Source organism: Symphalangus syndactylus, chromosome 12, assembly GCF_028878055.3.
Source record: "Symphalangus syndactylus isolate Jambi chromosome 12, NHGRI_mSymSyn1-v2.1_pri, whole genome shotgun sequence".
Classification (NCBI taxonomy): domain Eukaryota; kingdom Metazoa; phylum Chordata; class Mammalia; order Primates; family Hylobatidae; genus Symphalangus; species Symphalangus syndactylus.
The window spans coordinates 79,406,191-79,421,077 of NC_072441.2; the positions used below are offsets into that span (position 1 = coordinate 79,406,191).

Sequence of the window (14,887 nt, forward strand, 5' to 3'; positions counted from 1 at the left end):
CCAAAGTGCTGGGATTACAGGTGTGAGCCACCACGCCCACTGCAGCCAGTCGAGACAGGGTTTCACCACGTTGGCCAGGCTGGTCTCAAACTCCTGACCTCAGGTGATCCACCCACCTTGGCTTCCCAAAGTGCTGGGATTACAGTCATGAGCCACCGCGCCCGGCCTGGAGCAACTTTTGTAAAGTTTGCCATGATCTGATCTTTTTCCTTCTTCACTTATCTCTCAAACAACTTACATTCCAGACATAAATCACCACTTCCTGAGAATGTCGTGTACTATGTTTTTTTCCTGCATGTGCTTATGCCGTCCCCATCATCTGGGACTTCTTCCCCATCTCTGGCTATTAAGTAGTTGAATTTATCTTTCCAAGTCTACCTCTTCAGCCCTATCATAATTAAGCTTCTTTACTCTCAAAATTATTTAAATCCCCATTAAAGTTAATGGCATTGTTTGACTAGTATTACTGTTATTTATGTTTAAGCTTATCTCCCTGGCCAGATTCCCCATAAGATTCTTGATAGCAAGTGTTTTTGTCTCATTCAGCAACTGTGACTTCCAGAATGGGTGCAGCGGCTCACGCCTGTAATCCCAACACTTTGGGAGGCCAAGGTGGGAGGATTGCTTGAGTTTAGAAGTTCAGCCTGGGCAACATAGTGAGACCCTCCTCTCTATAAAAAAAAGGAAGGCTTGGTGGTGTCAGCCTCTGGTCCCAGCTACTTGGGAGGCTGAAGTAGGAAGATCTCTTGAGCCCAGGAGGTCAAGGCTGCAGTCAGCTGTGATGATGCCACTGCACTGTGGCCTGGGTGACAGAGCGAGACCCTATCTCAAAAACAAAACAACAAACAAACAAAACCCAATTTTGACTTCCCCTCATTTTTGTATCCCTTTAGCAGCTACAAAGCTCAGTAGGCCCTGCAGGGTGCGTTGGCTCACACCTGTAATCCCAGCACTCTGGGAGGCCAAGGTGGATCGCCTGAGGTCAGGAGTTCAAGACCATCCTGGCCAACATGGTGAAACCGTCTCTACTAAAAATACAAAATAAGCCAGGCGTGGTGGCACATGCCTGTAATCTCAGCTACTTGGGAGGCTGAGGCAGGAGAATCACTTGAACCCGGAAGGCAGAGGTTGCCGTGAGCCGAGATCACACCATTGCACTCCAGCCTTGGCTACAAGAGCAAAACTCCGTCTCAAAAAAAAAAAAAAAAAGGCAACTCATTAGGCTTGTTCCTCTAGGCTAGTGATTCAGTGCTGTGCTGGCACCTGCTGGTCACCTGTGGTGCAGCAGCCCTGGTTCCAGCACCTTCCTCCCTTCAGTATTAAGGGTTGTGACAGTCTGTGCTCTTACCTAGCAATCACTGAAATAATATATAAATACTTGCCCACAGCACCACCTTTCAATCTTCAGAACTTTTCCCACTGACTTCCTACCCCAGAAATTTAGACTTTACATCCTTCCCAGTACTGTAGAAATATAAGGACAGGATTTCCAGGAACTGGGCAGCAAGAAAAGAAAGAAGCAATTTGAGAGTGGAGGATGCAAATCCCTTTCCCCCCTTCAAAGAATCGAGACTGTTTCCAACAGAATTCCACTCTTTTTGACTTTTATCTTATTTCTAGGTTGCTCTTGGGCCAGAGGCCTTCTTGGTGACCGTAGTGATGAACCGGAGGTTGAACAGAGAGTGGGTAGGCGGGGCTCAAGGGGTGGGGCCAAGCCAAAGGGCTCTCACACTAAGTGAAGCTTCTCCATTCTGTAAGCTTTCCGGGAACATCCAAGGCAAGACTGGCACCCAGCACAGCAGGTGAGGGACCGGCAGTGACAGAATGGTAGACTTTAGGGGTAATGGTGGCAGAGGAGTCTCCAGCTCTTTCAGTCTTAGCTTTTCATATTGTGAAACTCTCGCTTGTACAATTCTTGGGTCCTTTGTAGAGCTTAGCTTAGTTTTTCTGGTGGCAAGGCAGCCTCTGAAAGACCTGGTTTTGGATGTGGTGGGGGCAGGGCTGAGGGATGCAGGTGGATCCATATCCATATGGATGTATGCGAAATGCAAGGAAATCTTAGGAAACAAGGAGATAGATGGGTAAGAGCCAGAGGGAGAGTATGGCCAGGCCAGAGGATCATAGAGAGGACCCAGACAAGAGAAAAAGGGAGACTGAAACAGGGAGAGAGGGAGAAGACAGCGGAACAAATGTGAGATGGCAATGGGGGCAATGGAGAGCTGGGTAACAGGAAGGTCAAGGAGGAAGGAAGGCTCACATGGAGCAATCTCCTCTTCCGGCTGGGGAGCGTGGTCCAGAAAGCCCCAAGGCAAGCTGGGAGCAAAGCAAGGTTCAGGTTTCCACTGGAAGGATTCAGCTGGGGAAAAAACCCCCACAGTCCCCACCTCCCCTGCCTCTTCAGACTCCCATTTTGGTTTGGGGGAGAGGGCGAGGCTGCTCCTCACTGCGGTCACAGCCACATCCTGCAGAGCAGAGGAGGGGGAAGTAAGAAGCAAAACAACCAGAAGAACCACAGGCGAAGACCATGGGGAGAGAACCCTGGACACATGGAGCTGATATGCCGCCAAGAGGGTCCTGAGTTCAGTGTAGCAGAAGGCTCAGACCTTCAGGACTGCCTGCCCTTCTTGAGGTGCTGGCTTCTAGTGCTTCCTCAATGTGCTTTAACCACACTGCGAGCATTCCAGGGAAGGAGGTTTCTCTGGATTATTTGGTTTGAAGCCCATCTTTATAATTTACTAGTGACTTTGGCCAAATTGCTAAATTTCTCTTAGCTTCAGTTTTCTCATTGCGAAATGGGGATACCTACCTTAACCTTATACAAGATTGGGAAGACTAAGATGACTGACATAAGCACTTGGCACATAGTAGGTTCTCAGTAAATGTTAGTTATTACTCCTATTAGGATTCCTGGGATGCTTATGCTTCTTACTTTAAAGGAAGTATAGTGCACTATCTGCCACTGGCTTTGGGGGCCAAAAAATGAGTTGCGTTTGATCTTGGGTAAATTATTTAAGTATCATTTGCTTAGCTGTAAAACAAGGATGGTAATACCTATACCACAGAGTCAGTGTCCAAAAATGGTAGCGGTAAGAATTCTGTCAGGCTGGGCGTGGTGGCTCACGCCTGTATTCCCAGCACTTTGGGAGGCCGAGGTGGGCAGATCATGAGGTCAGGAGTTCGAGACCAGTCTGGCCAACGTGGTGAAACCCTGTCTCTACTAAAAATACAAAAATTAGCCGGGCGTGGTGGTGGGTGCCTGTAATCCCAACTACTTGGGAAGCTAAGGCAGGAGAATAGCTTGAACCCAGGAGGTGGAGGTTGCAGTAAACAGAGATCGCACCACTGCACTCCAGCCTGGTGACAAAGCAAGACTCCATCTCAAAAAAAAAGAATTATCTGTCAGGTAAGCCGTGTCTTCACTGCAGCAGCAACAGCCTACTTCCCCTTGAGATGTAACTTGTGCTAGGCTAGCCTCCCGTGTGCCCACATTCCTCCAGCCGGGGCTATCACCACTCCTGTGGGCTGTTTTGGAGTCGAGATTGCTATAGCACTAAGGGGAAAAAGCAGGCAGGAGCAAGTCATAGAGGACGGAGGGGCCCCAGGGGGCGGGGAGGATGACAAAGATGATGATGACATGGAAACTAAAGAAGCAACAGAAAGGGGAAAAGCCATTTCTCTCTTTCTAAGGAAGCCTGTGGCCTTTCTTCTAGTGACTGACCACATACCCCACTCTCCAGGACCCATGGAGTCCTTCAGCTCAAAGAGCCTGGCACTGCAAGCAGAGAAGAAGCTACTGAGTAAGATGGCGGGTCGGTCTGTGGCTCATCTCTTCATAGATGAGACAAGCAGTGAGGTGCTAGATGAGCTCTACCATGTGTCCAAGGAGTACACGCACAGCCGGCCCCAGGCCCAGCGCGTGATCAAGGACCTGATCAAAGTGGCCGTCAAGGTGGCTGTGCTGCACCGCAATGGCTCCTTTGGCCCCAGTGAGCTGGCCCTGGCTACCCGCTTTCGCCAGAAGCTGCGGCAGGGTGCCATGACGGCACTTAGCTTTGGTGAGGTAGACTTCACCTTCGAGGCTGCTGTTCTGGCTGGCCTGCTGACCGAGTGCCGGGATGTGCTACTGGAGTTGGTGGAACGCCACCTCACGCCCAAGTCACATGGCCGCATCCGCCACGTGTTTGATCACTTCTCTGACCCAGGTCTGCTCACGGCCCTCTATGGGCCTGACTTCACTCAGCACCTTGGCAAGATCTGTGACGGACTCAGGAAGCTGCTAGATGAAGGGAAGCTCTGAGAGTCCTGAGCCTAGCACATTCCACCTTGACAAAATGGCTGACTGAGAAAACACAGATAATGGGCTTCCTAACCCTGCTCACCTGGCACTAACACTTTTCAATCTTCAGGCTTCATTCCTTCCCAAGAGTGCTTTTGACTCTGAGACCAGCCCACCCCCAAACAGCTGGTGGAGAAGGAGCAATGCTGAGGGGTGAGGCCTCTCTCCCACTCCAGCCCCAGGACAGGAAACAGAACTGCCTGAAAAAGGTGAAGTGAAACTTGGATCTCTATTTCTCCCATAAGGGACTTCTGAAACAGGGAAGCCCCCTCCCATGTGAACCAAGGAAAGGAGGCACAGCCCAGAGAACCCCTTTGGGGACACTAAAGACAGAAGGGGGAAGGTGGCCCTTAGAGACAGAGCTTGGATAGATGCCAGAGGCTCTGTTCCAGAGTGCAGGAGGAAAGGGCTAGGGCAGGGGAGATTCTCATAGGGGAAATAAAACTACTAAAATATGCACAGGGCTCAATGTTTAATCTGTCCAGCTTCGTATACCTTATAATCATCACAGAAGAAAGGAGGTATATAAACATTACTTATCTCACCTCTCATCATTTCCAAACAGGAGACTGAGGCAGATTTCCATTATTATTGAGGTTCCCTTACCTACTTCTGTTTAAGAAACAAAACAACTGTACCATAGATCAGTGCTACAAATCGCAAATAAATATGCAGTGAGGAGGAAGGCATAGAGAGAGAGGGTCTGGAGGGGAGGGGGTGTAACAAAGAGACTCCCACAACTGGCTTCCTCTTCAAACCCCAAGGAAAGCCTTCTTCCATCTGTTCCCCTCACCACAGGCTGAGCAGAACAGGTCAGAAGGGTGAACTGGTAGAACGGAGAGTTCAGGTCCCTACAGTGCTGCTTTTTCTCAGAGTCAAGAATTGTGAAAAAGTTACAGGGAATTGGTTAGTCAAGACTGAGCCCATTTAACAGGAATGGGGTACCAAAAAAAAAATCAGCCCAAATCTGTCACTTTGAGATTGGAGAAAAGGCCAGCAGTCATCCGTTCTCTGTGGTGGGCTAGATCACCGATTGCCTCATCCTCAATAACATGTTTGGCTAACGAGGTGGGGAAGGTGGAGAACCAGCAGTCACTGGCTCACTGTTCCCGGATTCTCCTCACCCCAGGGCTATAGAAATTCCATTTTTCAGCTAAGAGTGGGAAGGAATAAAATATAGCAAATAAATATTACTTCAATATTAGCACCAAATAAATTATGTCACATAGTTGGAGATGAGGAAGAAGCTGAGGGGGAGTCTCTGCTTCCCCGTTCTAAGGCCAGGGAAAGGTAAAAAGGATAGGAAAGGCAACAGGGATATAAAAAGAGCCTTTTGGGTCTAAAGGACTCAACTCTAGATTCAGCCCAAGAACTGGGAAAGGTCCAGTTCTCATTCCCTAATCTTGCCAATAAAACTGACCCAGGCCAAGGAATTTTTGGCGGATAAGGAGGCTGGGGAAGATGGCTGGAGTGGAGGGAGGCAGGCCCGTAAGCCATGTTCTTGAGCCTCACCTCAGGCTCCTCTCCCCCTGAAGTTTCTCCTTCAACATCTTGCTTCTCTCAGTCAGTTCTGGGGACATCAGAGTTTGAAGATTTCATCCTCCTGGTCCCGTAGTGTCCGGGTCCGAGAGGTACGGGTCAGCGGCACAGGACCTAGGACTGCTCGTTGCTGCATCCAAGGGGAGCTCAAGTGGAGACCTGCATCCTCCCCAGGTACCCTGCAAGTGAGGAAAGAGGGGAAAGAGTGACAGATCAAGGGAAGAACCTGACAATGGGCCAAGTGAGAGGTACATGGAAAGCTGTCTTCTAATACATAAGCTGGTTGCTTCAAGACAGTCTCAATACCCTCTAGATAAAGCCTAACCCTAATGCTCCTTCATGGATGATCAGAGCAGTAAAAACAGTTAACTGTCGGCCCGCGGCGGTGGCTCATGCCTGTAATCCCAGCACTTTGGGAGGCCGAGGCAGGCGGATCACGAGGTCAGGAGATTGAGATCATCCTGGCTAACATGGTGAAACCCCATCTCTACTAAAAATACAAAAAATTAGCCGGGCGTGGTGGCTGGAGCCTGTAGTCCCAGCTACTCGGGAGGCTGAGGCAGGACAATGGTGTGAACCTGGGAGGCGGAGCTTGCAGTGAGCCGAGATGGCGCCACTGCACTCCATCCTGGGCGACAGAGTGAGACCCCATTTCAAAAAAAAAAAAAACAGTTAATTGTCTGACTCCAGTAAGAACACAGAACCTAGTTTTCCACTGCCTCTACCCATGCCAGCAGCCATCGCCTCTGCTCACTGTCTTGGGGCCACATGGGGGAAAGGTATCACCTTGCCTCTGTTGGCACTGTGCTTACTTACTTCTGTTTGTGGTTAGGTAAGACAGGAACGATGGAGGAGTCTAGGGAGGAACTTATAAGGAACCATTCAAGACTCACCCATTTTCCCCTTTTTTCAGCTTCTGGGCAGCAGCCTTCTTGGACAGGCTGATCTGTGAATCAAGCTTCTTAAGGAAATCAGAGGCAGAGAGGTCATGGATGGGCGTGGGGGTTTCCTGGCCAGGTGTGGGGAGGACTTCATTGGCACGTCCTGCTCCTGTCTCTTGTTTCTTCCTCTCAGTTGAGTGTGGCCAAACTTCATCGTTACTTGGGTGTACTTCTTCCTCTTCATCTTTCTCTTCCTCAGAATCCAAACCATTGAACAGGTCTCTGGGCTCTGTCAGGATGGGGATGTAGAGGGTTTTCTTCAGGAAGATGGAGTCATTAGTATAAAGGCGGTTTGCACGTTTAATCTGTTCCATCTTAAAAAAAAAAAAGTCATCAAAATTAAGGACAGTAATAATGATCAATCTTACATCTTGAGCTTTTTAAAGTGACTGTATAGAGTCTTCTTTGATTCCATAACAACCAAGCTAAAGTACAAAGGGCAGACATTATTTCTATTTTATAGATGAGTGGTTTTCACACTTTTTGGTCTTAGGGCCCCCTTACATTTTTTTTTTTTTTTTTTTTGAGACGGAGTCTCACTCTGTCTCCCAGGCTGGAGTGCAGTGGCGCAATCTCGGCTCACTGCAAGCTCCACCTCCCGGGTTCACGCCATTCTCCTGCCTCAGCCTCTCCGAGTAGCTGGGACTACAGGCGCCTGCCACCACGCCCGGCTAATTTTTTTTTTTTTTTTTTTTTTTTTTTTTTTTTTTTTGAGACGGAGTCTTGCTCTGTCGCCCAGGCTGGAGTGCAGTGGCGCAGTCTCAGCTCACTGCAAGCTCCGCCTCCCGGGTTCACGCCATTCTCCTGCCTCAGCCTCTCCGAGTTGCTGGGACTACAGGCGCCCGCCACAACGCCCGGCTAATTTTTTGTATTTTTAGTAGAGACGGGGTTTCACCGTGGTCTCGATCTCCTGACCTCGTGATCCGCCCGCCTCGGCCTCCCAAAGTGCTGGGATTACAAGCGTGAGCCACCGCGCCCGGCCTAATTTTTTTGTATTTTTAGTAGAGACGGGGTTTCACCGTGGTCTCGATCTCCTGACCTTGTGATCCGCCCGCCTCGGCCTCCCAAAGTGCTGGGATTACAAGCGTGAGCCACCGCGCCCGGCCCTGGCCCCCTTACATTTAAAAAAATTACTGTGCAAGCCAGGCGCAACGTCTGATGCCTGTAATTCCAGCTACTCAGGAGGCTGAGGAGGGAGGATAGCTTGAGCCCAGGAATTAGAGTCCAGCCTGAGTAATATAGTGAGATGCCATTTCTAAAAATAAAAAAATTAAAAATAAATGAATAAATAAATGAATAAAAATGAAAGAACTGAGGCTCAGAGAGGTTAAGCTACTTGCCTAAAATTATCAAGTTAATGACAGAGCTAGAATGACAATCCTGGGTTTTTTCACTGCTCCTGGGAATGCTTTTCACACTATACTATTAACAATGTCATTAATAAATATTTATTTTGACCTATTTATTCATCACTGGACATAGTGACTGGCATCACCATCTATCTGCCTGGCCTCCCAAGGTAGAAACATCAATGTCATCCTTAACTAATATTTGCCTTTCATCACCATACCAAGTGGTCAACAAAACTGCTTCAAAAATCTCCCACATCTGGTCTCATCTTCAGGTCTACTGCCAAAGATTTAAAACAGACCCTCAGTATTTCTCATCTGGGGTTATTGCAACAGTTTAACTGGCCTTCCTCGCTGTATTTCTACTCATCCTCCTCTTGGCATCTATCTTTCTAAAAAAATAAATCTGATTAATCCACTACCCACCTATGGCTCCGCATTGGCTAAAAGATAAAAACCAAATTAGCATTCAAGGGCTTTCTCAATCCAGCTCCCAAAGGAAATGTCTAGATTAATCTCCCTCTGACACCTCTACATTTTGCTTTCCTGAACTTTTTATTTTTCTTTGAACATTCCATGATCTATTTCACACTTTATTCATGCTGTTACTTCTGCCTGAAATGCTCCCGCCCCCCTACTATCCCATTCTCTGCTTGGAAAACTTCTATTCATCAACTATCACTCCCTTTGTGCTACCTTCTTCAGGGCTCCCAATGCATACTGTAAATATTGCTATAATAATACATAACCCTACTATAATATTATTCGCCTCTTTAAATATTTGCTTTACCTAAACCCTATAAGTCCTTTAAGGGCAAGGATTGTGACTTGCTGTCTCTGTATCCCCAGGCAGTCGTTAGCATCCTACAGACCTTGACACATAGCAGGGGCTCATTAATGCTTTATTTAAAAATTATTAATTATAATTATCTAATTATTATCATAATTAGATAATGAAATATAGAAACTACAGATAGAGTGTATTCGTATTTTCTTTCTTTCTTTTTTGGAGACAAGGTCTCACTCTGTCGCCCAGCCTGGAGTGTAGTGGCGCGAACTCGGCTCACTGAAACCTCCGCTTCCCAGGCTCAAGTGATCCTCTGCCTCAGCCTCCCCAGTAGTTGGGATTACAGGCATATGCCACCATGCCTGGCTAATTTTTGTATTTGTTGTAGAGATGGGGTTTCACCACATTGCCCAGGATGGTCCTGTACTCCCGAGCTCAAGCAATCCACCCACCTCAGCCTCCCAAAGTTCTGGGATTACAGGCATGAGCCACCACGCCTGGCCCACCACAGCCCCTTTCCAACTGAAATTTAATCTTTTCTGATTTCCTATCTCTTTTTTTTTTTTTTTTTTTTTTTTTGAGACGGAGTCTCACTCTGTTGCCCAGGCTGGAGTGCTGGAGTGCAGTGGTGCAATCTCAGCTCATTGCAGCCTCCACCTCCTGGGTTCAAGCGATTCTCCTGCCTCAGCCTCCTGAATAGCTGAGATTACAGGCGAGCACCACCACGCCCGGCTAATTTTTGTATTTTTAGTTGAGACAGGGTTTTGCCATATTAGCCAGACTGGTCTCGTACGTGTAACCTTAGGTGATCCACTTGCCTCCACCTCCCAAAATGCTGGGACTACAGGGGTGAGCTACCGTGCCTGGCCCCTATTCTTTGTTAATACCTTTACAAACTCCCCACATTCTGTCACTTGTAATCATTATTTGTGTCCCTGTTCATTTCTCATTAGGCCATAAATTACATGAGGACAGCAACCATATAGTTTAAGTTTCTATCTCCCAGAAAAGTTATCACAGTGCTTTAAATACAGCAAGCATAAAAGTGTTGGCTAAATTCAACATTTGTTTGAGTGAGATGGAACAAGAAAACAGGGGCGGGGATAGGGGGAGTAATCCCATCAACTTCAGTGCTGTACATTTTTACATCTATCCAATTTCCCCCATGCATGACCTGAAATACTTGGTGTAGAGTACCTGTTTTTGCACAAAGGAGGCCACCTTACTGGAAAGAAGGCAGAGCATTGAAGAGGAACCAAGAGCAAGGAGAGGTGGACACTTTAGGAACTGAGAACTAAAAATCAGCTCTCCATTATTTGCTGTAAACGTTTAATCACTCTCAACGTAAAATTTTCTGTGTGGTTAATACAGTCAGACAGACCTGTTTGAATCCTAAATCTGACACTCATTATTTGACCTTAGTCAAACTGGTTAACCAATCCAAGTCTCAGTTTCTTCATCTGCCAAAAGGGAACGATAAATGTATACTTGATAAGGATGTGAGGGTGCAATGAGCTAACGTATGTGAAGCCCCCAGCACAGCGTCTGGCGTAATAAAATAGGAGCTGTTCCTCTCCATTGGAATAGTAGGGCAGGACTTGTGCAACACTGTGATGGGAAAACAAAGGCAGAACAGAGTGCAACACATTAAGAACATTTCGGGGGAGGTTACCTAGAAGGGTCACTACATTCTCCTCAGGACTAAATCCCTCCTGACTGTTGTCTGCACCCCAATCCTGGAAAACTCACCGTCACCCCATATTTGAGTGCTAGTCCAGCCAGGGTGTCTCCGGGCTCCAACTGATGCTCCAGGCGTCTTTCCCTCACTGGGGAGCAGGCTGATTGCACCAGGCTTCCATATGAACGAGCCCGGCTCCCTTGAAGCAGTCCTGACCCCCCTGGCGGGGGCTGTCTAGACGGGGAAGCCATCTCTTCACCCTGCCAACAGCTAGGGTTGCAACTAGGGGAGGTACGACCGAGACTGCGAGTGACAGGCCTGAAGTCTGGGAATGGATATTCAGGGGATTCCTTTCCCCTTCTCTCTTCCCCTGTGTCCCCGCCTCCCCAGCACTACTCCATCTGCCCCCTCCCGGTTTCTCCTCCCTCCAAGCTCCTTATCCACAAATCTGTCCCTTGAGTATCCAGTTCCTCCCTAATTCTCCCCTAAGCACCCCTCCGACTTTGGACTCCCCCACAACTCCTCGCTACATTGACCTCTGACCTTTGAACTCTAGAAATAATCCTCAACACTCTTTCCTCAGTTTGCCCCCAAGTAGCCTGGCCTCAGGGCGCTCCAACGTCCCAGCTCTGCCCGGTCCCGGGGTTTGTTTGCTAGAGTCAGGAGCAAATCAGGCCCACCCCAGGTGAACTGTCGCCGCAGACGAAGAGCGTGAGGATTGCAAGAATTTGTAGTACACCTTCCACTCAGAGATCCTCAAAGGTCTGCTCCGCATAAGATAGGTCACACCCTCAAATTTCGGCTCCACATCTAGGTTCTCGTCCCTCCAAACGCCTCAGATACGCCAAGATGCAAGGGCCTGGATCCAGCTGAGCGGCAAGGTCTTTGAGGAAAAGACTTCATTTCCCAAAAGGCTCCGCGTCTGCGGAGTCGCAGGGCACCATAGGAAATGCAGTTCCCTCCGCGCACCAGAGAGTGGATTTCCGGATCGCGCAATGCATGCGTGGAAGTGCATCCCCGGAAGTATGGAGGCCGACAGGAAGAGAACGAAAAAAGAGAAGGCGCTGTCCCGCTCTTGCTACGGTGGCCTGGAGGAGTGGCGAAACAGGAACAAGAGAATTTATCACTTCTGGGACTCACAGTCGTGATGTCTTTCAAGAGGGAAGGAGACGATTGGAGTCAACTCAATGTGCTCAAAGTAAGCGTGAGCGGAGAGGATCTGGAGCCGCTTCAGTCGCTCTCTGAAGGTTGGGAAGGAGCTTTGTTTCATTGCTCTGGCAACAACTGGGGGGTGCAGGAGAGAACCAGGCGACTTAAAGCTGTGTAGTGACTCCTTTTTCGGTCTGTGATCGCTGTTCTCCCCAGGGTCCTTATTCCATTTCACTCCTCATTTCTATAATTTCGCTTCCATCCTTCTCTCCTATCCCGCTGATCCCGTCCGGATTTCTTCCCCTACTTCCTGCAGAAAAGAAGAGTCGGGGACCTCCTAGCCAGTTACATTCCAGAGGATGAGGCGCTGATGCTTCGGGATGGACGGTAAGAGCGAGGAATGGCTCAAGCCTGAGGGTTCTGCGGTTAGAGGCTCAACAGACTTTTTTTTTTTTTTCCTTTGAGACGGAGGTCTCGCGGTGTTGCCCAGGCTGCCCTCGAACTCTAGGGCTCAAGTGATCCTGCCTCCTCGGCGTCGCGATTAGCTGGGATTACAAGTGCATGCTACCACGCCCGGCTTCAACAAACTTTGGTTATTAATTAGGACAGCAGGAGTACCTAGGATTCTTTGGCGGCCAGTGAGGACTGGAAGAAGTGGAGATTGGGTCACCAGGGAGTTGAGTTTTGCAAAGACTGCTAGGACAGGGTGGGACTTATGGCAGGGACGGGCCCAACCCTCTTCCCCTGGACCAGTTATCCTCTTCTCTACCCCTGCTCAGCTTTGCTTGTGCCATCTGCCCCCATCGACCGGTACTGGACACCCTGGCCATGCTGACTGCCCACCGTGCAGGCAAGAAACATCTGTCCAGTAAGTTAGGGGGAAGACGGGATGGGGAATAAACCCTCGAAATCTCTGCACACCACTCTTGGTGCTATGCTTTTAATTCTGTTTCCCTTTCTCCTCAGGCTTGCAGCTTTTCTATGGCAAGAAGCAGCCGGGAAAGGAAAGAAAGCAGAATCCAAGACATCAGAATGAATTGAGGAGGGAAGAAACCAAAGCTGAGGTAATCAGAGAGTGGAGAGTGTGTTCTAGGCAAGACCCTGCTGCACACATCAGGCTGGAAGGGCGGAGGGCTGAAGGCTCTGACTCTGTCTCCCATCTCCTTACCAGGCTCCTCTGCTAACTCAGACACGACTTATCACCCAGAGTGCTCTGCACAGAGCTCCCCACTATAACAGTTGCTGCCGCCGGAAGTACAGGTATGGGACGGGAAAGCCAGAGGTAGGAAGGCTCAGAAGGAGACAGATGGCTCTAAAAGGGTTTTCCAGTGTGTATTCTGAGGAATACTAGTGTTCTGGAGATGTTACTTAGTGTTTCAAGAAAAGGAGAATTTTGGCTGTGCGCGGTGGCTCACGCCTGTAATCCCGCACTTTTGGAGGCTGAGGTAGGTGGATCACTTGAGGTCAGGAGTTCAAGACCAGCCTGGCCAACACGGTGAAACCCCGTCTCTACCAAAAATATAAAAAATTAGCTGGGTGTGTGGTGTGTGCCTGTAATCCCAGCTACTTAAGAGGCTGAGGCGGGAGAATTGCTTAAATCCGGGAGGCAGAGGTTGCAGTGAGCCACGGTCACACCACTTCACTCCAGCCTGGGTGACAGAGTGAGACTCCATCTCGAAAAAAAGAAAAGAAAGAAAAAGAAAAGGAGAATTTTGTGATTTTTAAATAAAGTTTGAGAAATGGCACTTTGTAATTCTACTTGAAGAATAACAGTTTTAAAAGCTATACAAAGTCTTAAGATTAAAAAAACTTGTAAAATTTTAAGCTAGCCTTTCCCAAATTCATGATTCTAAAATCCTTTGTATGCAGAACTTATTAATATCTTGAGAAATATAGTTTAAGAAGCACTGTTTTAAGAGGTTGGGAGTCATGGGAGAGTTGGCCCTTTCCCTTACTGCTTTTACAGACTATTCTTCTCTACCTAGACCAGAAGCCCCTGGTCCCTCTGTCTCCCTTTCCCCTATGCCACCTTCAGAGGTCGAACTCCAGAGTGGGAAGATCAGTAGGGAACCTGAACCTGGGGCTGGCCCACAGGCCGAGGAGTCAGCAACTGTCTCAGCACCTGCACCCATGAGCCCCACAAGAAGACGAGCCCTGGACCATTATCTCACCCTTCGAAGGTGAGTGTGCCTAATCAGTTTCCTCAGATTTTCTTTTTTCTCTGACCCTTCTTGTTTCAAAGCTATTGTTTTTCCTTTTTTTTTTTTTTTTTTTGAGACGGAGTTTTGCTCTTGTTGCCCAGGCTGGAGTGCATGGCACACTCTCGGCTCACTGCAACCTCCGCCTCCTGGTTCAAGCGATTCTCCTGCCTCAGCCTCCCAAGTAGCTGGAATTACAGGCATGCACCACCATGCCCGGCTAATTTTGTATTTTTAGTAGAGACAGAGTTTCTCCATGTTGGTCAGACTGGCCTCGAACTCCTGACCTCAGGTGATCCGCCTTCCTCGGTTTCCTAAAGTGTTGGGATTACAGGCGTGAGCCACCGCGCCCGGACTCCTATTGTTGTTTTCTATCTTTGGTTTTGTTTTGTTTTAGCCACCCAACTTACATGGCTCTCAATTTTTTCTCACCACTAACTTTTTTGTTGTTGTTAGAGACAGGGTTTCACTATGTTGGTCAGGCTCGTCTCCAACTCCTGACCTCAAGTGATCCACCCGCCTCAGCCTCCCAAAGTGCTGGGATTACAGGTGTGAGCTCACCACTAACTTCTTAATAAGCCTCTTTCCTGATCGATGCTGTTTTCTCTGATGTTTCCAGCTCTGGATGGATCCCAGATGGACGAGGTCAATGGGTAAAAGATGAAAATGTTGAGTTTGACTCTGATGAGGAGGAACCACCTGATCTCCCCTTGGACTGATACCCTTTTCCCATTCATTCACAAATAAACTGCAATGGGTGCTGAGAACTTAACTTTCCTCAAGTCTGGTTCCTTGTTGGATCTCAGGATTTCAGATCTGTTCATTCTCATTCCAGCTACTCCTTGCCTGCAATGTACACGGCTCTCCATACTCTTTTTTTTTTTGAGATGGAGTCTCGCTCTGTCGCCCA

General features: G+C 48.4%; 3 protein-coding genes across 5 annotated transcripts; 2 read left to right on the forward strand and 1 right to left on the reverse strand.

Annotated features, from left to right (window-relative positions):
* The first annotated feature begins 1,699 nt into the window (after positions 1-1,699).
* Positions 1,700-4,793, forward strand: TNFAIP8L2 (TNF alpha induced protein 8 like 2). Of its 2 annotated transcripts, none has more exons than XM_063626376.1 (2): positions 1,700-1,802; positions 3,711-4,793. In XM_063626376.1, exon 2 carries the CDS (start codon positions 3,743-3,745, stop codon positions 4,295-4,297), a length of 555 nt encoding a protein of 184 aa, XP_063482446.1. In that variant the 5' UTR covers positions 1,700-1,802; positions 3,711-3,742; the 3' UTR covers positions 4,298-4,793. The 2 variants fall into 2 exon arrangements, with proteins under 2 accessions (XP_063482446.1, XP_063482447.1); XM_063626377.1 differs by having other exon boundaries at positions 1,707-1,802; positions 3,738-4,793.
* Positions 4,792-11,583, reverse strand: LYSMD1 (LysM domain containing 1). Of its 2 annotated transcripts, none has more exons than XM_063626373.1 (3): positions 10,702-11,583; positions 6,769-7,130; positions 4,792-6,054 (listed from the first exon to the last, which is right to left on the reverse strand). In XM_063626373.1, the coding sequence occupies exons 1-3, from the start codon at positions 10,879-10,881 to the stop codon at positions 5,916-5,918; spliced, it is 681 nt and encodes a 226-aa protein (XP_063482443.1). In that variant the 5' UTR covers positions 10,882-11,583; the 3' UTR covers positions 4,792-5,915. The 2 variants fall into 2 exon arrangements, with proteins under 2 accessions (XP_063482443.1, XP_063482444.1); XM_063626374.1 differs by having other exon boundaries at positions 11,370-11,524.
* Positions 11,580-14,749, forward strand: SCNM1 (sodium channel modifier 1). Its single transcript, XM_063626367.1, has 7 exons — positions 11,580-11,828; positions 12,096-12,166; positions 12,559-12,647; positions 12,746-12,843; positions 12,951-13,039; positions 13,765-13,959; positions 14,597-14,749. The coding sequence occupies exons 1-7, from the start codon at positions 11,580-11,582 to the stop codon at positions 14,694-14,696; spliced, it is 891 nt and encodes a 296-aa protein (XP_063482437.1). The 3' UTR covers positions 14,697-14,749.
* The last annotated feature ends 138 nt before the right edge of the window (positions 14,750-14,887 follow it).

Coding starts and splice junctions, on each gene's coding strand:
- TNFAIP8L2 (XM_063626376.1), top strand. CDS start 3,743: ATGGAGTCCTTCAGCTCAAAGAGCCTGGCACTGCAAGCAGAGAAGAAG.
- LYSMD1 (XM_063626373.1), bottom strand. CDS start 10,881: ATGGCTTCCCCGTCTAGACAGCCCCCGCCAGGGGGGTCAGGACTGCTT. Junction 7,131..10,701: donor CACTCAAATATGGGGTGACG/GTGAGTTTTCCA, acceptor TTTTTTTTTAAG/ATGGAACAGATTAAACGTGC. Junction 6,055..6,768: donor CTGAAAAAAGGGGAAAATGG/GTGAGTCTTGAA, acceptor CCTCACTTGCAG/GGTACCTGGGGAGGATGCAG.
- SCNM1 (XM_063626367.1), top strand. CDS start 11,580: ATGCAGTTCCCTCCGCGCACCAGAGAGTGGATTTCCGGATCGCGCAAT. Junction 12,648..12,745: donor AGGCAAGAAACATCTGTCCA/GTAAGTTAGGGG, acceptor CTTTCTCCTCAG/GCTTGCAGCTTTTCTATGGC. Junction 13,960..14,596: donor CATTATCTCACCCTTCGAAG/GTGAGTGTGCCT, acceptor TGATGTTTCCAG/CTCTGGATGGATCCCAGATG.